Consider the following 23,535-nt stretch of genomic DNA (forward strand, 5'->3'; position numbering starts at 1 on the left):
GTTTTGTCTGTTCAGCTGAGTGGTGTGTAACAAGACAAGTCAAAGACAGACAAGCTACTGTGTATGGCTTTATTCTGTTTGACAGAAGGAGGTGAAAATAATCAGGACTGTTTGTTTGACGGATGAAACTCTCATGCCTGAAAAGAAGGTTCTGCTTACCAACATCCATCCCCTGGTCACAGCTGTACTCAACGGAGTTGAGATTAGGAGGAGGAGAGCAGGATCCTTGGAGCCTAGAGCACATTGTGAACTCTGCCGTCCATTCACCGTCCTTAGTGCAGCGAATCTCACTCTGCAAACAAACACAGATTCTGAAATCCATTGTGGTCATCAAGGAACTATGTGCGGTCTACAATTTTTGTGCCATGTCTCTCCACAACTCAAGAGAAAATGTTAAAGAAATCATTTGTTCAGTCAGTTTAGATGAAACCATAATTTGGCAATTACCGTTTTAAACTGTTGAGCAGTTACGTGGAAAAATATCAAGCTCCCCACACGACAGGCATTGACAGAAATTGTCATCATCAATTGATAATGTCAATCATGAAGTGAACAAATGAATGAATGGCTTACTAACTACAGACAGGGGACAAATAAAAGGAAAAACCTGAAAACTGAGTGGAGAAACTGGACGATAGTGCCCCCATCCATCAGCAACGTTGTCACCGAATGGTTTGATGAGTAGGAAAATGATGTGAGTCATATGCTACAACCTTCACAGTCTCCAGATCTCAACCCTGGTGAATACCAGATTTTGGACCAACATGTTAGACAGTGCTCTCTACCACCATCAACAAAACACCAAATGAGGGAATATCATTTGGAAGAATGGTGTTCATCCCTCCAGCAGAGTTCAGAGACTTGGAGAATCAATGTCAAGGCACATTGAAGCTGTACTGGCGGCAGGTGGTGGCCCAACACCTTACTGAGACACTTTATTTTGGTTTGTCCTTTAATTTGTCAGCCCCGTGTGCAGCCCTGGAAAACTTCTATTTGACCTGGAGATTAGACAGCTGTTAAAAATCTTACATTTTCTGTTGCATCTGAGCACCGCAGGGTGCAGGCGGTGTCATAGTACAGGCCGTTGGTGCAGGTGTACATGCCCTGGAATACGTCATGTAGGGGTGGACAGGAAATCGGCTCACAGCCATTTTCCTCCCACTGACCCCCTGCCAGGCACTCCAACTTGAAGTACTTCCTGGAGACAACAGGAGCAAATGAATACATCATCTCTAAGTGATGTTAATTCCACACAATACAACATTTGTCAAGTGTATTTGAGGACTTTGGTGCCAGAGTGTAGCCAATACTAAGACTGCTTTCCTTCTATATTCCTTTTTGACTTTTAATTAATTATTTTCATGTTTCATTCTAAACAACTACATCTGTACCAGTTATAATCAACATGACAGATGCGTGCCAAAGTAGAGGTTTATTTTTCAAAAAGTATTAGGATTTATTAAAACAACCTTCTCCTAGAACCACATGCACTGCCCCTCCTCACCTTCTCCATTGTCCCATTTTACTTTTACTGTTCCAATAACAAACATGTACTGAACATGGAGGACTGCCTATTGTACAGTAACAAAGTTATAGTATAAATTTACATGGGTACATGTGTCAAAGGCAAAAGTAAAGAGCCTGTCTAAAGCTCTTTAACAGCTGCTGCCGTTCACTTTCACATGTTGGACTAATAAAGCATCAGGGGTTATTAAAATGTTTACACACATGTTTGAGAAAGTGTAACTCATAAAGATACCCAGCTGCAAATGGATCGTTACATAAAACAGTTTTTCACTGTACTGGATGGAAATGTCATGGAATACAAAGCTATAAAATGTATATTTTTACTGGCCTTTTATGATAGTATAACTCAGCTTGTTAAGACATTTGATACACTGCATTTTAATTACAGTGCTAGACAATACCGAAAGGAAAATATAGCATTATTATGTGTATATGCAGCATATGGTACATAACTCAACAACCTGATCATACAGACTGAAATGTGTGAGGCTGACTCCATCTAAAGCAGGGTATAAACTATACCAGAGGCGGTGTGTCCTTCTATTAGGAAACCCTCATTTCATTAACAACATGTGAACTGCGTTCAGTAATGAGCAGTTACCCAACAAATGCAACTGGCAAAGTAATGACGAGGCCCAGTTAGCAGCGGTACATTTTTTATTGGACCCTAATGTGGGCTTGTTCCGAAACAGAGCGTTGTTTTGCAGATGATGAACCACAAAGTGCCTCTTTCAACTGTACCCATCGATATTTAAAACTTTAGCCCTGGGGTTTGGGTGTCCATGTGATGCACTGTTCTACTGTTGCATAAAATATCTGAATCAAAGACCCTAATTTTATTAAGCAGTACGTAATGGGAATCTTATAAACTAAAGGAAAAGATGGAATTTCCTCCATTACACAGGGAGGCATGTGTGATAAAACACTGCATTTCCTTTGGTCTGCTATCTACGCAGACTTACTAGTATTTAAAGGCATTCCACAACCCACGATACGTGGTTACAGTGCATAGTTCTTTTTAACATTAAAAGAAATAATATGCCTGAAATAATTCATTTCATTGATCATTTAAGCTGTCAGTCAGAACACAGAGCCCACTGGAAAGAAACTATGTAAATATGAGTGATGCTAATATGACTGCCTCTTCGAGCTCTGGCAGCATGTAGCGGTATTCTCTGTCCACAGAGATGCCAACAATCCCACAACACTTACCTCGGTGTCTTCTTTTTGAGGCTCCCTATTACATAGAAGCCTGGGTTGCATTTGTAACGGCAGACTGAGCCAACATCATGCCCTGAGGCCAGACAGTCTGCTGTTAGCAGCTTGGCATCGGGTATGTTTGGTACCTCTGGACACTCTATCTTGCAGTAGGCCTCTGGGAAGGACCACAGCCCGTCCTCCAAACACACCAACCTGTCACTGTCACCTGAGGAGAGGAGAGGAGAGGGTGGGGGTGGGGGAAGAGGAGGATTTCAATATAAGAGCATTTCAAGAGAATTTTAAAGTGTTGTCAGAAAAGGAAAGGAAGCCACAATAGTACATGTAGAAACATTTTTTTTTCTTCTTCTTCTTCTTCTTTCAAATTAACTTGTTCTAAACCAGAATAAACCTTTGGATCATACTTTTAGTCATGCAGTGTATATAATCATGTATATTGTCATGTTTTGTAGTGCTTTTTTTTTTATTGATATGGTTGTATGTACCTATGTTGTATGATGAGGTTGCTGATTATTAGAAACAAGTTGTTTACTTCCACAGCATTTTGCCATTAAATGCCTCAATGAAACAGTAAATTAGATTAGATTAGATTCAACTTTATTGTCATTACACATGTACAAGGACAGCGTAACGAAATGCAGTTTAGCATAAATTGTAATGGCATTAATTGCATTAAAGTGAGTAATGTAACTTTTGCTAAGCAGTGTTCCACCATAAACACATGTGGTAATTACAGGATAGTGATACATTTAGTTTTCATTCATTTCCTGAGATGTTTCTGAGTCAGCTGGAATGGAGCCACCAGCAGGAAACAACATAGATCTCCAGGTGTGTTTGCTTCCTGTTTTTCTTGGACGATAAAACCCCTGAAATGTTTATCCGTGACGAGCTAAAACATTATATACCAACACCAGAGGTAAAGAAGACTCATAAAGTCAGCAAACTCATGCAGTACAGAGCAATGTCCATCTGAAGACTGCAAACATTAGGCTGCTGGTCATACGAGACCAAGAAAAGCTGGATCAGTAAAACCCTTTAGTGTGTTGAATGTGTTTGACAGAGGAAGACTGTGTGATTTCTTTTTACACAGCCGTGCTTTAAAACATACATTAGCAGAAGTAACATGCTCTGCACTTTACAACTAAAAGACAAAAAAGTACATGTGAGAAGTACAAGTAGGTCAACATCATGGATTCATTTCTGTCAAACTGAACATTCTGGTTTCGTTTCATGGCTCTGTCCTGTACGGTTATGAGGAGAAGGAGACTACGGCTTCAACGTTGCCTAAAGCTATATAAAAACTTTTTCTATACGTGCGTGGCCCCACATGAAGCATGAGTGTTGGTATGTGTGGAGAATCATAGAACCCAAAACCTTTCACAATTTTTATTGAGTCTATAAAATGTAATGAATCTTTAACATGGCATCACATTTTTTTTTATAAGCTATTTAAACATTGCGCTGGTGTTGTGTTTATCGAAATCCATTACAGCTGTACTGGTGCGCACTCGACATATTCTTGTGAACTGCAGAGTGTGCTTTCACTGCTGAGTGATACATAATGACCTTCGAACATATTTCACTCAACCAAAAGCCACAAATAGAATTATTTCTGCACAATCTGTATTTAGATCATGAATACATGGGTCTAACTGCTGACTCTACCAAGACACTGGAGCGCTCACTGTGGCTTTCTGACCACAAACAGACCAGTGTGGACATCACGCTTGTTCCAACTAATTACTTCAAGAAGCATCGACTCCATTGCGTAACTTACATTACTAAAGAGGGGTAATGCCTCTTTTATTTTTGTGTGTAACTATGAATTTTGTGCATGTGTGTGGCGGTGCTCCTAATTATGGGTGCCACAGGCAATATTTGTTCTGACTGCTTATGATGTAAGTGGTGTTTTTTTTTCACACTGTGGACATCTGAGGAGAAGAACTACGAAGAGTAAGCCTCACTGAGAGGAGATGTGGATGTGATTTTGTAAATGGCATTTCTACTGGCCTTTTAGTGCAGTACAGTCCATTAGTTCCTGTTGTCTTAGCTGTTTTTCAGACTCTTTGGTTTAAATAAGCACAGGAAAAAAACATGCATCCATTTATCAGCTGCAACTGTTTAAAATGAAGGTCTAATGTCTCTAGTGTAGCTAGTGGAAGCATCTTGTTGTGGTTTGTCTGTACACTAAGATGGCGAGGTCTTTAAAGTATCTAGTCTCGGAATACTGACTTCTGTCATTCAGAAATATATACAGTATATAAATATATATATATATATGCCTCTTTCCCAAAGTCAGCTGAGATTGCCTGCAGCCAAATGGATAGAAGCTTATCTATGTATGTATCCATGTATTTTACAGTTAGTCAGTCGTTTGTTCGTGGTCCACTGATGTTCAACAAGAAATATGCTCACGACTGACCAAACAAGACAAGAATACAACAGAACAGACAAAGCCACCCGTTACCTTGTAGTATGGCTGGTGATCCACACGTGAAGGAACACTGTTTGCCGAAGGTGGTTCCCCAGGGGCAGCTGAATATGGCGTGGTAGACATGAGACTGATCAGGCAGTCCGCAGTCTACAGGCTGACAGCTAACTACACGATCCCATGAGCCATGAAAACACTCCAGCTCTGTCTTTCTCTGAAGAGGAAAAGGAGCAAGGGCGAGAGAGAAAGAGAGAAAAAGACAAGAGATGGGGAGTTTTTTTTTGTGGCATGAGTTGGCTGAGTTTATACCTTTACCCGTTCCATCCCTTAAATTCAGTCTTTGGATTCTGTAGGCACTTTCTTTGACAGGCAATGTCGGAAGTGAGACTGAGAACAGACGACATAAAATCTGTTTTCTCTGTTTTCTCATCGTGCACAGGATTATTATTGCTGTTATTGAGTTATTCCAGTTTTTGGGAGGTAAAAGAGGATGCAACCACAAATGTTGAGTGAGGAAAAGAAAACAAAATGTTACAAATAGTTGAACAAATTACTGCAGCGCCACTCTAGAAGTTGCTGGAAGCAAATACTGCTAGCCACATCAGTGTCAGTGTCTCTCTCTCATGAAACCTTGGCGCTGCCCATCTTACAGCATGGTTACATCTGGATGAATTTAAAATATGAATGTATGCAAAACAGACTTGTTTATGTAGAATAGAGGATAACTTAACATTCAGAGGACATTGTATAGTGTTGTTTCAGTAGTGTAAGTCATAGTCCAGTTTACCTGATGGGGTGGGCTTCCCCTGCCATTGAGGACAGTGATACTGAAACCACGGTGACACTGAACAGAGCAGTGAGAGGCCTCCCCTCCTCCGGTGCACCTACAGACACACACTGATATATAGATAGTTCTTTTGTTGGATGTTTCAGCTCACTGATTGTTCAGCGTTTCATTCCAAAGGGCCTACCTGACAGAGGCGTGCTCTAACTGAGGCGGGCTGCAGCTGTCCATCTGACATGGCTGCCGCAAACAGCTATTGCAGGGACGGAGGGTGGAAAGAGAGGGAGAAGGAGAAGGAGAGGCATGAGAGGCAGGGTGAGACAACAAAGGCAACTAGGAAGCCTGAGCTGATCACTAATTCTGTCTCAGCTAGATCTGATTAAAAAATACTCCAGGGTTTTGGGAGTTTACCTGTTATGGTAACAGTTCAACAAGAAATAACAAGCCACTGCCTTCCACAGCAAGACCAAGCCTGAATTCTGTCCATCGTAAGTCGGACAACGTTATAGGAGGACTGCAAGGCAGTCGGTGGAGGGCTCTTTTGAAGTTTTAACATGGAGCACTCTTGCCAGAATTCTGAAAAATCCATCGTATAAATTCTTTTTTTATGCTTTTATAACAAATGTGTCAAACTCCCAAACACCTGGCATATTTCTTTTATACGTTTCTTTATCTTTTATTGTAGATTCAAATGTTTTCTTTGCTTAAATGAGAACACCTGTGTCCACTATTATGAAGCGTGTACATCTGTGGAGGTTTACAGTTGCCTATGGTCCCTTTTCCAAGCACAGTATGAAACTGTCATGTTAGGTGTGAAAGCGTGTGTGTGTGTGTTTAGTAGGTAGCTGTGGGAGAGCCCACCCTCTGATGCGCACCCGGTCAGGGCGAAGGTGCTGAAGTGACAGGAGGTCCTCAAAGCCACACCTCCCACTGCCACAGAAGGGGAGGAGAAGAGGAGGATAACAGAGGATGTGAGGAAGAAGGGCTGAGAGAGGTCGTGGGTCACATTCACCACCAACGGGTTCCGATGGCACGAGAGGTCATGTGCCCCTAAGCAGATGGAGAGGTTTCAAATAGTCCTTTAGCTTCTAAGCCCACAAACAGTTTCTTATTATGCAGAATTATTATATTTTTGCTTTAAAAATGATCAAATACATACAAAGCAATACACATAAAGAGTACCTAGTGAGTGGTTTTTGCCTGTCGTATCAGACAGGAGGATCGTGGCCGTCCTCCGACACTGCTCCCCAGACCATGACCCGTCTGAAGCCAAGTACACCATTACAGAGGCTGCCACTCCAGGATGAACAAATCCCACCTGGATCAATGGTAAAAGTGGCAATAATTTCAAAGAAATAAAGAAAAGCCTAAAAAAAATTAATAGAAAAACATTTTGTGTAGCTCCTTGTGGAAAGCGTGGGGTGTAGTAGCACAGGAATTGAGCACGGAAAGAACTGGACACTACAAAATATAATTTTTAAAAAGCAAACAAGCCAGATATAGGCCTGTAAGAGAGGCCACTGAAGAGCAGGAGGTGGGTACTGTAACGTGTCCTCACCAATACACATGCTTTGTATTATACTGCAGAGGTATGGTAACTGTGTTATGACTGGAATCCAATGGAACTGCTGTGATTCCAAGTTGACCCTGGCCTCTGTTCTCCGTTACAGAACTACAACTTTTCACAGCCATCTGTCGAGTCTACAGACTCTGAGTGTTTCCTAATCAAAATAATCATAATCAAAATTTTGAGTAAAGTATCACTTCAAAGAAAGTGTAAAGGTCTTTTAGAAAAGGAGAAAGGTCTTCCAAATGAAGACGTAAAACTGCTGAATAGAGCAACGCCTGTTAGAGAGCTGGCAGAGATGGATACGGTAGAGCGGCCGAGAAACGCTTTTCAGATCGAGCAAGACAAGATATTTAAGTGAGGGAGGCCTTTCAGAGATCGAAAGAACACTTCAAGGAAGAAGAGGTGTCTGAGGGAGAGCTGGCAGATACGGGTGTTATAATGAAGGCTTTTCAGACACTGAAAGCGTCTTTAGGGTAAAGGCGGCCCTCCAGACAGGTTGCAAAGATGTGTCTGATAAAGAGTGCATCCATAAAAAAAAAAATAAAAAAAAAAGTTGGAAAGATGAGTCATTCAACAAAGAAGTGGAAATGATGAGAGAGAAAGAAAAAAAATGAATGAGTATGTGCGAGGAAGGGAGGAGGAAAGCTTCTGAGTGTGAAGGACTCTATAATCCAGAGACTGAAGGACAAGGTTTGAAGCTAGCCGTCAAATCAGCAGCTACCAACCTACCTTATCTACCTAACCTAACAACCTACGCTTAGTCTGGACCTGCAGAGCTGATGATGTGGGAACTGTGGCTGTGGAAAGATTAAATAATACAAAACTACTAAATATGAGAACCAGACACAGGTCTGGAATGGAAAGCCAGGTCCAAATACAGCACCGTACACAAACCAGGACATCTATGTGAAGCCCTGTTAGAGCATGTTGGAGCTTCAAAGATAATCATATGAATCATTTTAACCACAGCAGCGGCTGTTGTAACGCTCCGTCAACAAATATCATCAATTTTAAACATTGCTTTTTAATCAATTAACAATTAGCTAATGATACGAAATGTTCAAGAATAATTTTTAAATGATCAACAACATCGTGGGTAATTAACTTTTTTTTTTGTTGCCCTGCATTTTCTGCAGCCATAATAAATTATAATTATGAATTATGTTTTCAAGATGACTAAGAGATCTATTTATGATAGCAAAATTATTATTATTCCTTCAGACGCCAGTATTTTAATAACTTATTAACCTTCTAAGTATTTAACTATGAATCATGAGTTAATTATATAACACTTGTTCTTCCACTATTAGTAAACTTGTAATGATCATTATTAAACGATTTCGATGATTAGTAGCCTTGCAGTCAAAAATAAAACCGCAAATACGGAATAAATACGTACATAATGATTTGGTAATCATCTACAGATCATTAGACCTCATAATTCACAGCTGACTTAGAAAATGAGTAATTAAAGTAACCAATGCATTGTATGAATAATGTAATTGTTATAAAGTTGGGAATGTATGAGTGTGTGGAGGTTTGAGCCAGCAGCCTGCGAGAGGCCCTTAAACCCCATTTAAAAAAGGACTGGAAAGTGCTGGAAGCTGCAGAAGAGAAGTCACCCACAGTCATTCAGTGGAGGGGAGAACAGATACAGCATGTGCTCACACACACACACACACATACCTACCTTCAGCCAAAATGAATGTTCCAGGTCATTATTTGTGTCGGACTGGGCTGTGCAAGGGAACCAGGCATCGGTAGGCAGGTTCTCACTCACCTCTATGTGCTGGTACCTGCAGAGCTTCACACAGAGAAAAGTATACTTAATGCAAACTGTGCAACAATAATAAGCAAACAATAATAACTAACCTACAGTCAACTATCTATTATAAGGTGGACTTTTATTTGCCCTCGTGCCTTGTGGAAAGGATTGTTGTGATCAGCATGGACATTTCTATTCAGCTCAGACGATCCATGTTCTCTTCGTATCTTCCTGCCAGTGTTTTTTTCTGTGTGAGTTTACTTGAACCTTCACATAACCGTTTTATTTTTACCTGTGATATCTCCACCGATCCTAACTTTACTGTTGGAAACTTAACCTTTAGCTGATCTTTTAATGTAACAAAAACTTTATGTAAAAACTGTTTAGTGTAAAGTTTATTTTGGAGCAGCAAAGGGTTTACATAATGTGTCTTTTTTTGTACTAATTTCATAAATTCTATGAGACTATTTTGTGCCTCGAGAAGAGCCCAAGTTCTCTGCAGTGAAGCGTACAACCAGCCACGCTGACTTTATTCATGACACTTTGATTTGTTTTGTTTATTACATGTTTCCTCGTACAGAGACTGAAGCATGAAAAATCCCAGGAGATCTGCCAGTTCTGAGAGGCTGAAACCAGTGTCTCTGACACCGGCAATCCTCCCATGATAAAAGTGGCTTAAATCATGTTCTTTGCCCAGCCGAGCAGAACACACTGAACTCTGCATCATTTTGTATGTGACCTATTGTGTAGAGGAGCAAGGTTGATGTGAGCATGTCTGTAAAACTGTGACATAATTTGGAACATCGGCATTGGTGGACCTGGGAGGCCTCATATGATTGCAGAATTTTTATGGGAGATGTCAGAGCTGGAAAATTATTGATGTATTTTGAACTAAAGTTGTAAAAAGAAAGAACGGAGCTATGCCGTATTCAAAGTTGCTGTGCTGTCACACAAAGTTCTGCCAAAATCTCCTCCAAAGTTATGTGCAAAGCCCTTCCTTTTCAGCCTTGTCTTTACCAGTCACTGCTCAGCTGTGTTTCTTAGTCATCCATCTTGCAAAACAGAAATGCTTTTATATTAATCAGGGATGCACTGAGTTGAAGAGTTTTGTTGGCCTTTGTTATCCCGTTTTTACCCTGAGTAGAAATAAGGAGGGAGAGGCAAAGAGAGTGATGAAGACAGAGATTGAGAGGATGTGAGTTCACAACAGAGACCAAGGATTGGAGAGAGAAAGAAACTTGAAAACTGAAAGTTAACTGAGGAGTTCTGCTACTTGTGTTCATTCTTTGGAATTGTCTGCTTAAGCGGAGCTATTGAGATCTCATGTAAAGGTTTAGTCACACACAGTCAATACAAAGTCTGTCACTGTTCATGTGAATGAAAAAAGGGAGCAGAGCCCTTTCCTTTCTGTTGGCTTGATTCACTGAGTCTGATCTGCCTGAAATTTGACTTGTGGAATCTCAGACTCAGCAGTGTGGCTGACCGGTCGACAGATGGTTGTTGCTGTTGTTTGTATAGTAGCAAGCAGAAGGAAATACTGATTTGAAAGCACAGACTGTTGCAAGGCAGCTTCCAGCCACAAGTGGCAGCACTGAAAACGATGCAGTTAATCAAAACTGCAGTGAGTAAGTGAGGAAGAAATTCTGAATAAAATATTATCTTGAACTTTAAATGGGTTGTGCTGGTTTTAATGAGAACCTGGAACCGATGTGAACCCTATAGAACTGATTCAGAGAAGTTCACCTTATGTCTGATGTGCTTGGTTTTCAACACTGGTCCGAAAAAACAATTTCATTAGCATCAAATGCCTGAAAGGATGTTTCACCTGAGTAGCCAGTCAGAATGTTGTCATATGTACAGTAGTGTGATGTGTGATGTGACTGTGCCACATTAGGAAATGCAACAGAACCATTCAAACTCCTGATCTACAGGTAAAACATGTGCATCAGGACTGCTGTAGCTAGAGGTAGCTAGTGTAATATAAAGTGTATTATAAATAAGAAAGTAATTTTAATGATCCTCCTTTAAAGTTCTGGATATTGCCTTCTGCTGGGATTTACATGGTTGGTCAAAATTTTGAGAATTTTTGTTGACAAAAACAGTTCAGAGATTAAGTGTGATGAGACAACCAAGTTGTTTAGAAATGCAGCCAGTTGCTAACATTGTTGCCCCAGAGTTGAGGATTTCCACAATGGCCTCCAAGAGGAGTTTATTATCATCTGGATCTTTTCTGTAGCCTGTGGTTTATACTTTATACTATAATACCTTGGTAAGTGATGGCTCCCCGGTGGCAGCGTGGGCAGGACAGCGTTTGGGGTCCTGGTGGGAAGCGGTGGCGGTGGATGCCCACTGGTCCGTGTAGCCCAAAGGCGTGAAGTAACCACAGTCCTGAACACTGGAGCCCCGCTCAAACTCCTCACATACACCGTCACCGTCAAAAACATAACACTGACTGGGTTCACCTTGGGAGATGGAGACGAGAATGAGAGAGCAGGATTTATGAAAGAATATAAAGCCTGGTTTCTTAATCTGGCAGGTTATACACTCATCCCCCACTGTTAGACTCCCATCCAAATCTATTTGTCAGTGAACCAAACCTGAGCAAATCTATTCTGTATTTTCGTTGGCCACTTTTAATGTTAGCCACGTCAACTCAACCATATCTGACTGTCTGTGCTGTCAGCAGACTGTAAATTATGGAAAGAAATGAACTTTGACTCCGATTAATTATTTAAGACCACAGTAATTATGTAATGTTAATGGGCAGAAAGAGAACCTAATATGTGACTTGGCCACTTAGTTTGATCCCAAAAGCGTCTCGATGGCCCACGGGTATCTACACGACACCAGGAGCCAACTGCAGCATTATGTGTTACAAAGACCTGTCAAAGCAATGCTCAAAACTCGTTCCAAGTCTGGTAGAAAACAAAACTACAGACAGGAGGACGTTGCTTTTGCTATTATCGTGTCTGCTAATAAATTTAGAATTATGTCTCTTATTTTAATCAACTCAACCTTTATCAGCTCCCAGACATCCAAAAACATTAACATGGGGAAAACAAAAGTCACTCAATACCTGTCCATGAGAGCTGAAATTAGGACTAGAATAATAACACTTTATCTAATGCAACATTATACTCTTATTTTTTAAAGGCATTTTGTCATTACTGGACAGTTGACTCTAGGGAATGGCAGGAAATTAGGGCTGCCTCGTGTTAGTCGGTTACCAACCAGCTGATTCTTGGGATCTTGACTGACAAATGTGCTTTGCCTGAGATGTGTTTACATGACTGAATTCATTTGCAGAGAAAGAATAATGGAGAAATAAGCTTTTGAGGGTTTCCACTGTTTAATATTGTTTGCTAGGCTATTGAACTGAATTAAAATGACTTTTCTTGAGGATGTACATTAAAGGCCCAGCAAAATGTCCCTCAGCTGACAGCTTTTAAGGCTGGTCATGGCACATGAAGATATGTTAAGCACACTTTATGTAATTTAAAGCAGTTTTTTATGTCGTTCAAGGTCTACTTACTAGTCTTTTCAGAGCTTTCAATCACATCTCACCATTCTTCATTAGTGGATGGAGTTTGCTCATTTCACATGGAGACAGCTTGGCAAAAATGAAACTTCCCAAATAAAAGCCCAGTAAGTGGACCAAGGTTTCTTTGTTTTTAGTCAAGCTACTATTTCCAAGGTGAAGAGGGAACCTTCAAGATCAAGTTTTCATATATTTTTTTGGTTTGATTTTGTTGCGTTTAGTGTAAGTTACCTAGCAGCAGGGTTCTCAGTCCGGCTCTTTAGTGATGTGGTCTGGAATAAACTCAAAGATGCTTTCAGATTTTGGTAAAAGGTAAAAGTAATATATAGTGAAAACAAAACTCAACCATTACAGTAAAATCCGGGAAAGTCGGACCTTGGTCATACTCAATTTCCTCAATCGAGTAAGGGCATTGACATAATGTGGTACAGCAGTGTAACACAAAAAGAGTGGGAAGCATAAGCTGAACAACAGCTTGTAAAGCAGCAGCTATTCATAAAAAGGGTGGAAAACACTTCAGAAGTTTGGCCTCATTAAAATCTGGACAGCTGCAGAAGTTAGACAGACAGAGCTGTGTCAGAGAGTCAGTGCCGCACAATTGGCTTCAATTAGTTGACGGAAACATGTTTCTGATAAAAAGCAAATTAGGCCTAGACAATTCAACGCCATATTGTCATCCTGAGTTCATTTGGCAATACTAGATTAAGTGAACTCACCAAACACCCCACCCCTGCTTTGACAACACCTGTGAAAATGATTAAGTCTTTTTAATTCCAAGTCTTGTATTTTTTAAGCCTTACAAAAGAGGACTGATTGACAATCTTTGACTTAACTATTAAGACCATCTGTTTTTTATTAAGGTCTGCATGCTGTAACCATATTGTGCAATTTAACCTTCATTTAATCAGGCCGTAAAAAAAATTAAAATAATCTGTAAAATCTTTTTGGGAAATAAAAAAAAATAATAAAACGACCTGAATGCAGGATTTCTTATAGCCGGTGTTGTAACTGCGGCGCTGTAGTAAATTGTATGAGACCCACAAAACAGAGCAAGAGCAAAACAATTTGGCATAGTGGGAGTTAACTGGGTCAAGCAAGTGTGGCAAGAAAACCTAAACAAATATTCTGTCTATGACTAAGAAGTACAACTCAATAATTGGTTTTAAGAGTTGCAATTTGTAAAAACCTGTTTTTGCCAAATTGTTTTCCTTCCTAGTCATGATGTGTTTTATTGTAAAACAAGAGATGTAATAGCTTCAGTCACGGCATGGCTAGCCCTGGTGGGAGAGGAGGGGGGGGCCGGTCTCCGCTTGTTTCCCCATGACAAATAAATTGACTGGATGATGGAAATTTTAGACCTGTAACAAACTCTCGTAACACAAACCCTCACACCACACATGAATAACTACCATCCAGCTGCTCGTGGAAACAATACATGGCCTAAAAAGGAAGCAACTAACATAGTGTCTCATCTCAACTGACCTGTCATATCTTCTTAGGGATATTATGGAATATTTATGAAATCACCAAAAAAAAGCTGGACATTATAAAAGCCATACTTATTAAACTTCACTTCTGGCGACCGAGGAGCATTTGGGCAAACATTCCTTTATATGGAGGATGAATTTTAAGGCTGTGGAGGAACACCACATACCACAACAGTAGAGTTGATTCCTCGTGTCAATGTGGCTAATGCCTGCTCTCATCTGCTCCAAGCCTTTCAATGAGAAACAGAGACACTTGGAGACACATGGACGTGTTAGTGCCAGGCCTACAATGTGTATGAGGCTATTAAGGTTGCCATCACAATATAATGTTATACTCAGTGTGTGTCAGTGAAGTGTGTATAAGATAGCATACATGAGTAAACAACTAATTGTGGCTATGTGACGTTCTGAAATCATGCATGAGGTTTGTGTTTTCAGTGCTCTCTGTCTGGCTTTGCTCTACCACACTGCATTTTTTGAATGTGTTTACCTAATATTAAGGTCAAAAAACACATGTTGACAGAGGCACAGTATTCCGCCCTCTGCTTACAATGCCGTATTTCGGGTAAACTCCCTTCCATGTTGTGCTGTGGGGCTTCTGTTGTGGCCTGCCTGCATGCTTCAGACTGGGCAAGGATGCAGACACAAAGTATTGTTGTGCTGTGGTGGAATCACAAACGATGGGTGCACTCTCTGTGGCTTCTTTGTTTGTCTTCTACCATGTTATGCTGCATGATTTTGGTACTTTTTTACTGTTTTTTAAACCACCTGGCCCAGGGTCAGCTGAGCAACATTTGGCCCAGATTCACATGAAAAGGCCTGAGCTCTTTTCAAGATTTTGCAAAGAATTTAGACGTGGATGAACCTGTATTTTAGTACATAGCTGTTACTGGTATTCTGTACACATAATGGGAAAGTGGACAGTCTTTGCAAACTTAGAGGACCCACAAACTGTATCTATCAGCAATAGGATCACTGCATAGGTCACCTTTTGTTCATTTGGAAAGAAAAACATAAAATAACATAGCATACATAAAGGTCGGAGTTTAAAAGTTTAAGAGCCTAAACAGGTGAATCTTTTTTCGGTGACTAAATCTTGAACACCCACCAAGTTGTTTTCTGGCAGCCACATGACTCACTGCACAACAAATTAACTGTTTCTAAATGTCTCTGGTCTTACCATAAATCTTTGGTTGTTTATTCTAAGAACAAATCATGCATTCCTGCCTGAACCTCACCAAAGTTAACCTGGCCTAAACCCTAACCACAGTTGCTCTTTCCTTCTAAGCATCTTGTTGGACACAAAAAAAATAAAATTAAATGAAAGAAAAAAAAAAAAAAAAACTAGTGCCAAGAACCCCCCCCCCCACCCCCACCCCTCCCTGCATGATTTGATTCTGGCGGTCAGAAATACAAGGTGGCCTCCAATCACTTAACTGTGGGGTCACTGTATAACAATTGTCAGAAGCAAAGGCTTTTACAGCTGGTTATGATCTCTCTCACTGGGGAGAGCTGGCCAATTGTTGCAGATGTGATTTGATAATAAAAAACTTATTACTGACTTTAGATAAAGGATATCAATAAAATGGAAAATGGCAACAATGTCTAAAACACAACTGTTATTGTGAGCTGATTTTAGCTCACAACGCGTCCAATCTAAAAGAACATGATCTTTGATAAAAATCAATAAACTTCATTTATGAATATTCCCAAGATTGTATCGGTTCCTTGAAATCTTACAAGGGCCAAAACTTATTTAATAAAGGAAACATGCCTGACATATGTTTTGAGACTGAACAGTGTACTTTACTGCTGAAAAGTGTTTTTCTGGTGTTTCTCTGCCAGCCTAATGTCAAAATGCTTCAGATTTCTAAACAAGACTTGTGACTTAGCAAACCAAAAACTCACTTTTTACCCTTCAGCTCATCTGTTTTCTCTTATGTTGCTGTGATGTTACATTAATGGTTTGTGGAATCAGTTCAAGCCAGAAGCTTTTATGTCTTGTAAATTAAATTTGATTGGCTTGAATTTTTTTTTTTCTAAATGCTGCTGCATGCACAAATGAGAGAACTCTGGCTATTTTGTGACTTCTCTTTTACACTGAAAGTTTATATGGTATTCGTGTTTTACATGTAACGGACAGAGTTGGTGGGTTTGATGTGTGACAATAAAAAAGTGTTGCTATTGTTTTGAGAGAAGCCCCGCAGCTCGACATGCTTTCAGCTTTAAACTGTGTGTAAACTCAAGATGGATCAGAGACTTTTTTTTTCCACCCTGGAGTGAACGAAACTCACTCACCATTACAGTTGAAGCCCATCTCCTTGAGACATTTCTTAGAGCAGCCGTCCCCATCCAACAGATTACTGTCATCACACTCCTCTGTCCTACAGAGAGAGGGCCATAATCATCACCTTTATTTCCAATCATTACAATCTCCATTCTCAGTATCTGATCACCATCTTCATTAGACATGTTAATATATCCACTAAGGAGAACAGACCCCTGTTTGAGGCCATCCCCACAGTAGGATTGCCCATGGGTGTAGAGGAGAGGTGGGGAGGGATCGCTGAGAAGACCATCTGATTCCACCTGGACTGTGTACTGGTACTTGACTCCTTGCCTGACAAAGCTGGAGAGGAGAGGAGAGGGGAGAGGGGAGGTGGGGAGGAGAGGAGAAAGAAGAGGGGAAGAGAAGAGAGTAGAGGAGAGGAAAAGAAAAAGAGACATGGGGAGGAGAGGAGAGAAGGGGAGAGGAGAGGAGGGGAGAGAAGAGGAGGGAAAAGGAAAGGAGAAGAGAGGGGAGAGGAGGAAAGCAGAGGAAAGCAGAGGAGAGGAGGGAAGAGGAAAGGAGAGGAGAGAGGAGGAGAGCAGAAGAGAGGAAAGGAAAGAGGAGAGGAGAGGAGGGGAGAGAAGAGGAGAGGAGGGGAGAGGAGGGAAGAGGAGAGGAGAGGAGAGAGGAGGAGAGGAGAGGAGAGAGGAGGAAAGCAGAGGAGAGGAGGGAAGAGGAGGGGAGAGGAGATAGGAGGAAAGCAGAGGAGAGGAAAGGAGAGGGGAGGAGAGAGGATGAAAGCAGAGGAGAGCAGAGGAGAGGAGGGAAGACAAAAGGAGAGGAGAGGAGAGGAGAGGAGAGAGGAGGAGAGCAGGAGAGAGGAGAGAGAAAAATGGTTTCGTGAGTGCAAAACATTGTAATTTTTTTTGGCCTAATAAAATGACTAAATAGAAGCCCAAAATTTGTTATGTTCTTAAAAAGGAGCAGTAAGCAGCATTTTTACTGTTCTGTACTACAAACTGATGATATCATCTTTACAAGCTTGTTGATCAATACAAGTGACTCATTCAAAACTAAGAGAGAATTAGTGTGGTGACTTGTGCCAGTGTGGTTAATGATGACCTCATTCTCATGAAAACATCATTGCTCACTGTGTCCTATGTACCGAGGTAGCATTGTATTTACTGTGTGTCCCCAGCAGCTCAATGCTACATTAATCCTGATGGATTCTACAAACGCCGGCTCTGGGGATCACAGCAACAGAAGTAAAACCTGTAATCACCGTGGCTTCTGTCTGTAACCTTGCAGAACCCAGCGACCTTAAAGCCCCACGGCAGGAAGCGTGTGTAGCGATACCTTCGATCCAGTGTCAGGACTATTGATCCGCTTTGGTGGGCTGTATCTATAAAAAGAGCCTGCTCCCTGTTTTCTCTGCACAGAGCTACTGCTTCTGTATCCGCCTGATAGAAAGGTTCACTGGGAAATCACTCAGTATCTGAGGTGTGTCCAGTTTCTCCAGACTCCACAAATTTCCTTTATTAATTATGGATCAGAGAGGGAAATGAAGAATTTGAAAAAGTCCCCCTTCCCCTATTTATCTGTACTGTGTCTATATTTGGCTGTATTCTCCAACCATCTGCCACGATTCCTGTTCTCTCTCCCTCTCAGCTCTCAGAGGCCCCTCATTGCTTCATGATATCTATGATGAAGCTTTGGTGGTCTTTTTCCCTGTGTCTTGTTGTATTTTACACTTCCACGTCCTCCACAGGTCCAATTTCCTCTTAAACTATAAACAAAATTAGCAAAAAATCATGAAGCCATTTGGTTTTCAGAAGAGTTTTATGAATGCTATTGACTTTCATTTCTTTCCTTATCATCAGTAAGGAGTAAATAGTGGAGAACCGCTGAGTGTGGAGTATACTCCAAGGAAAAAAAACAGTGCTTTGGCAACAAGGCAACACAAATAGTATGTTAAGGCCAGGTAACAAGCTAGTTTGTACAAAAGTTTGTCCAACTGCGTCTGGAAGGCAAAGGTGTTTATAGCTGTTTCAAGAGGCCAAACTCAGAGGGGGGGTGGGGGGGTTGGGGGTGAAGCACTTTGTGACAGTCTTTCTTCTAACACATTCATGGTGTTGCACTCAGTTGTATGTCAGACTGTCAGACAGATTCCAGCGTCATAAAGGTGTGGGTTTCAGGTACAGTCTGACAGGCTGTCAGGGTCTTGAGGCATTTTGATCTGTAGCTCCCTCTTTTCATTTGTTACACACCGATTTGTGTCACTTATCATACACACAACCAAGTGCAGCACTATGAATGCCTTCCAGGAGAGCCTGTCCGAAAATCAGCCCTGTTATCCTCATATTTAAAAGATATGTCCCCCCTCTATATAATAACTGGTTTTGTTGTTAAAGTCTGTTCCCCCTTCATATAGTGTTTCCCTCAACCCCTCTGCAGTTGGGGTTAGGGCTTAGGCTAGGTCATGGTTTGGCAATGCACAAATAACCTGGTTGGGGTTCGGATAAGGTTGTTGTTTCCATATAAGCAGCAAACTTCAGTCACTGGTTCATTCATTGGTTTGAAAATTAAAAGGATTTTTTTTAAATGTACAATCACAGAATACCTGGATATCAAACATTATCTGAAACTCTAATGAATGACTAAAGCCTGAAGCATCATATCGCATGGTAACATTTTAGTGTTAAGATTTTTGATTAACTGAGCAGTCCTGCTTGTCGTCTGCACTCGTCCTTCCCTCTCTGTGTTCTTCTGAGTCAGCCTGTGCTGACCACGGTGCAAGTTCAGCAGGAGGAAATGGCTAAGGACTTGATCCAAGCAGTTACTGGTGTTTATGGCCTCTGCTGCTCACATTTGGTTCATATTCCAAAAAAAAAAAAAAAAAAATCTGCTTCTGCTTACTTTGCTTCACCTCTGCTGTGCTGTCGTCTCCTTCTGCCCCCCCCCCCCCCCCCCCCCCCTTACCTTACCTTTCCTCACTCACCCTTTGCTTCTCCTCCCCTCACCTGCCTTATCCTCCACATTAAGTTTCACTCCTTTATGCCTCCCACACCTCTGTTTTGTGTTTCTGTATGCTTATCTATATCTTTTCCAATTCCCCTTTGCTTCCACTCTCACTCCTCTTCTGTTTCATCTTCTCTTCCCTCCATTATCCCACCCTCCCTTGCTCTCTCCCTTCTCTTCCAAACTCATTGCTCTCAAACACTCTCTTCTCCTCACATCAACCCCTCTCTGCCCTCCTCAGTCCCACATAACTTAATTCCCATCGGTTCTTACATCTTTTTGCACTTAGACACAGCTTGTGTAACATAGGAGACGTGTTCCCTGAAAAATAAACTGTTTTTGAAGCAGTGTTCACCTAACATCTGCCCCGCTCCGCACAACAGCAACAGCTTCTCAGAAATCCAGAGTGCCACATCGTTTGAAATCACCCCCCCCCCCCCCCCCAATGATCTGCAATCATGTGACACAACTGTCATACCCTGGCAGCTTCTTATCAGCTTTTGGGCAAAAGTTGTACAAGAAAAGATGAGAGTGGAGAGATTTGGGGTGTTTTCAGGGAGGGCCGCTGTGAGATTAAAAAAAAAAAACAAACTGGCTTGTGGCTTTACATTTGGATTCCGGTAATCATTTGGACACCCCACAATACGAGACAGGATACAAACTGATTCAACTTAGCCCCGAAAAATTCAGCACTGCTTTTGATTGAGTACATGCTTGTTGAAACAGATTTGGATCGGTAGCCACAGCTTGGCATCCCCATGTTGGAAACATTTGTATTCAGAGCTTTTCAAACAGAACCAGACCCAAACACTTTTAAGAGAAAGATATCTGTTGATTAGCAGACCTGAGGACACACACACACACGCAAACACGCAAAGGTATGCTGTGAAATTTGTACTCCATGTTGGCCTTAAATAACTTTTTCACCCTCAGTCTTATTTTTCTCTGAACTGTTGATGCCTGACAAGCCAGTGTGTGTGTGTGTGTCTAAGAGTGTTTGTGCGTGTGTATCCAGCATTAGTCACTGGCACTGCATCCGTGATATAAATATTCATCTACACCTGAGAGAACACCAGACTCTGGAACTTGCCTCAAGTGGAGTCCTGAGTATTTTAGGGTGGTTTGGGCAGAAAAAACACCTGTCAATTCCCGTTATGCGTTGTGGTCGCCTCCTGCATAGCAAACCCTTGCTTGATTTATGAACAGAGAATGTCTCTATAACCACATAAAACATTAGAAAGTCAATGAAATTTGCTTGTACTGCTAAATTACACCGAAAACGTGAGTCCAGAGTAATCTAAAACTTAATAGTGAGTAAATGAGTAATTGTGTCTCTACAAACACCTGACCACAGTTGGCATTTACCTGTCAGTGAACGTCTGCTGAGTCTGAGCTGATGGGGATTTGCTGGTAAAGGGCGGTTGCCGTTGAACCCAGTACAGCAGGGGCTGGCAGCCAGAGCACAGAGGGCTGCTGGGACCCGTAGACAACATGGCTGCATCGATCTCCAGCTTCTCATCAAAGGTGCAGAGTTTTATGGCGGCGATGGCGGCGTTGTGGGTGTCAAGGCGTAAGGTCAGGGGCATATCACAGAAAACATGCTGGGGTCCGAGGTTGATGCTTTTCCCTGTGTCTGTTATCAGCTCTATGTTGGCTATGGCTGGGTTGCCTGGGAAAGGTTTGATTAGATAAACACAGTCAGTAAGTCAGTTAATTATATCATTTTAAACTCCATGTTTTTGCTCAATTCCTCAAATCTTTTCCAGCACCCTTCGTGTCTTTTACAATGTGTATCATAATGTCATTTTGTTTTACAGTAAATAGCAGGGCTGTATTTGGTGGCAAAGGAAACAGGAAGCAAAGTCTTATACACTGGCAGCTGAAGATAAATATTCTGGCATGAACTATCACATTAACTTAGTAAGATACTGGGTGTTGACACTGGTTTGAATCCATTTCCCTTTCAACTAGTATACTGGGCATAGTTTTTACACATCTTAGGCACAAAAGCAAATCTTTGCAAGGTAATGTTTTTTATTTATTTGGATCACTGATCAGGAACCACACTTAGCTAACTGGCACAGGCTCATACTTGTTTGTCTTTTGTGGTTGTTGACTGCTTTTGAAGTGATATCCATTCTGTGGCTCTCCAGCTCATAGTACGGCTTGCCTTTACATAAAAAGGAGTATCTATAGCTGTCCCATGCAGTGTGTTGTAGTATATTTGCCATAAGAAACATCCAGAACTTGCTGGACAAATTCATCGACCTGAATCTGTTAAAGTTTGGCTGGATAAGCTAAGAATCTGACTGTGGCTCTGACAGGAGTCACCTCTATAGTGCATTGGGATCCTGAGACACCTGTTGAGGGCTAAATGTTGCCAACTGAGCTCCGTCTCTAACTGAACATCTTTCGCTTTCTAGACTTTGGTGCACTAAGCTATATTGATTTCTGCAGCTGCTTTCAAAGGAAGGCTCATGGGTGCAGAGACTTTGCATCACTTGCTGCCTGTGCATTGCTGAGTTGTTTACACTTCCAGAATCTTTCCTGCTGAATAATGTAACATATCTGCTGCCGCTTTCGTTATATACTTTGACAATCAATAGCAAATTTCATGTTTAGGCACATATATTCACAAGGACTTTGAGTTGGATAAATAAGTCAAATAATGAAATGAGATATTAAATGGTTTTGTAATAGTCCATTTTTGGACACAACAGCTGGATGTAAATATTACTGTGTCTGGACACTGATGAATCTTCATTGTGAACAGAACCGTGACGAACAAAGTTGTGTTTAACTGTGATGATGTTCATGATATCACCTTTCCAGTTTTGAAACTATAGTGTTGTTAGATCATCTAGAAAAGAAATTAAAATTTACACTTCTGTTTTTGATGCGCTGTGAAAATAATGTTGAGTCACTGTGATCATTATTATGGAGCGAGACTTACTAGAAGAGATGTAGGTGACCCAAAGGGTGAGTGCGTGTGGGACAATGGGGTGGAGGAATCTCAGTGTAAGGGTGCAGCCCTCCGTGTCCGGGCAGGGTGAGGTCACATTAGTGTCATAAAGGCTGAGCTCAGGACTCCACGCCTGGAGACTGGGATCGCAGGGCTGCTCCACATCAGGTGGACCTGGGGTTAGAGAACATCACACACACACACACACACACGTTTGCATGAATGTATTGCGAGGGCTCTCAGTGGTTCATTCCATAAACCTACAGCAGGGAGCACACATAATCAGTACAGCCAGTCAGAAACACTCATAATCCTGATTAAGCCATAAAGATGATAATAAAGTGTGATGAGCCTTTATAAAGCAGAGGAGAACACCAGCTCAGTTAATGTTCTCTCCTCCTTTAACAACTGCGGTTGTTGTATTGAGCAAAGACTTTAACCCCTAATTGGTCCAATGGATCTGTTACTTTCTCTACAGTAAAGGACTGTAACTAAAATAGTTAAGTAGTTAAAGTGCAATTAACATAAGAGTGTATACTGCAAAATACTAGTCCTTATTTATCCAATGGAAAAAAAAACAAAATGAAACAGCCCTTGTATATTTAAACATACAAATCCAAATAGGGTCCAGAAATTGAGTGGTTACTATTAAGAAAAAAACACATAAGTCAGTTAACATTAAATCCCACTGTCACATCAAACTATTTCAATCGTTAATGAAGGCATCCAAGCTGTGCCAGCTGTGCATAAAGTAAGATTATGGAGAGGTGTGAGTGTGTGTATATACCATGGAGCTGGTTCTGGTTCTAAACTTAATCCAACTTAATCCACCCCCGAGCTTTTGCCTTTATTATCCAGCAGCAGCTCTGCACCTATATTTAATTATCAGGGTCAGATCAGGTCTTATATTAATGGGTCGAGTCAGGTCTGGGATTGATTTAGAGATAATTAAAGGCAACTGATCTG

At 41.2% G+C, this 23,535-nt stretch overlaps 1 protein-coding gene across 1 annotated transcript in view; it reads right to left on the reverse strand.

The window, feature by feature from the left end:
* pappa2 (pappalysin 2) overlaps positions 1 to 23,535 on the reverse strand; it is a 71,840-nt gene that overhangs the window by 20,335 nt on the left and 27,970 nt on the right. The window contains exons 10-23 of the mRNA XM_041056027.1: positions 22,561 to 22,743; positions 20,973 to 21,276; positions 16,821 to 16,949; positions 16,619 to 16,704; positions 11,561 to 11,757; positions 9,221 to 9,334; positions 7,143 to 7,278; positions 6,836 to 7,010; positions 6,148 to 6,213; positions 5,964 to 6,060; positions 5,213 to 5,390; positions 2,740 to 2,953; positions 1,030 to 1,198; positions 160 to 292 (exon numbers count right to left, since the gene is read on the reverse strand). Of these exons, the coding sequence (XP_040911961.1) occupies positions 160 to 292; positions 1,030 to 1,198; positions 2,740 to 2,953; positions 5,213 to 5,390; positions 5,964 to 6,060; positions 6,148 to 6,213; positions 6,836 to 7,010; positions 7,143 to 7,278; positions 9,221 to 9,334; positions 11,561 to 11,757; positions 16,619 to 16,704; positions 16,821 to 16,949; positions 20,973 to 21,276; positions 22,561 to 22,743 (2,181 nt within the window). The remainder of the gene's footprint in view (positions 1 to 159; positions 293 to 1,029; positions 1,199 to 2,739; positions 2,954 to 5,212; positions 5,391 to 5,963; positions 6,061 to 6,147; positions 6,214 to 6,835; positions 7,011 to 7,142; positions 7,279 to 9,220; positions 9,335 to 11,560; positions 11,758 to 16,618; positions 16,705 to 16,820; positions 16,950 to 20,972; positions 21,277 to 22,560; positions 22,744 to 23,535) is intronic.

Source organism: Toxotes jaculatrix, chromosome 14 (genome assembly GCF_017976425.1).
Source record: "Toxotes jaculatrix isolate fToxJac2 chromosome 14, fToxJac2.pri, whole genome shotgun sequence".
Lineage (NCBI taxonomy): Eukaryota > Metazoa > Chordata > Actinopteri > Toxotidae > Toxotes > Toxotes jaculatrix.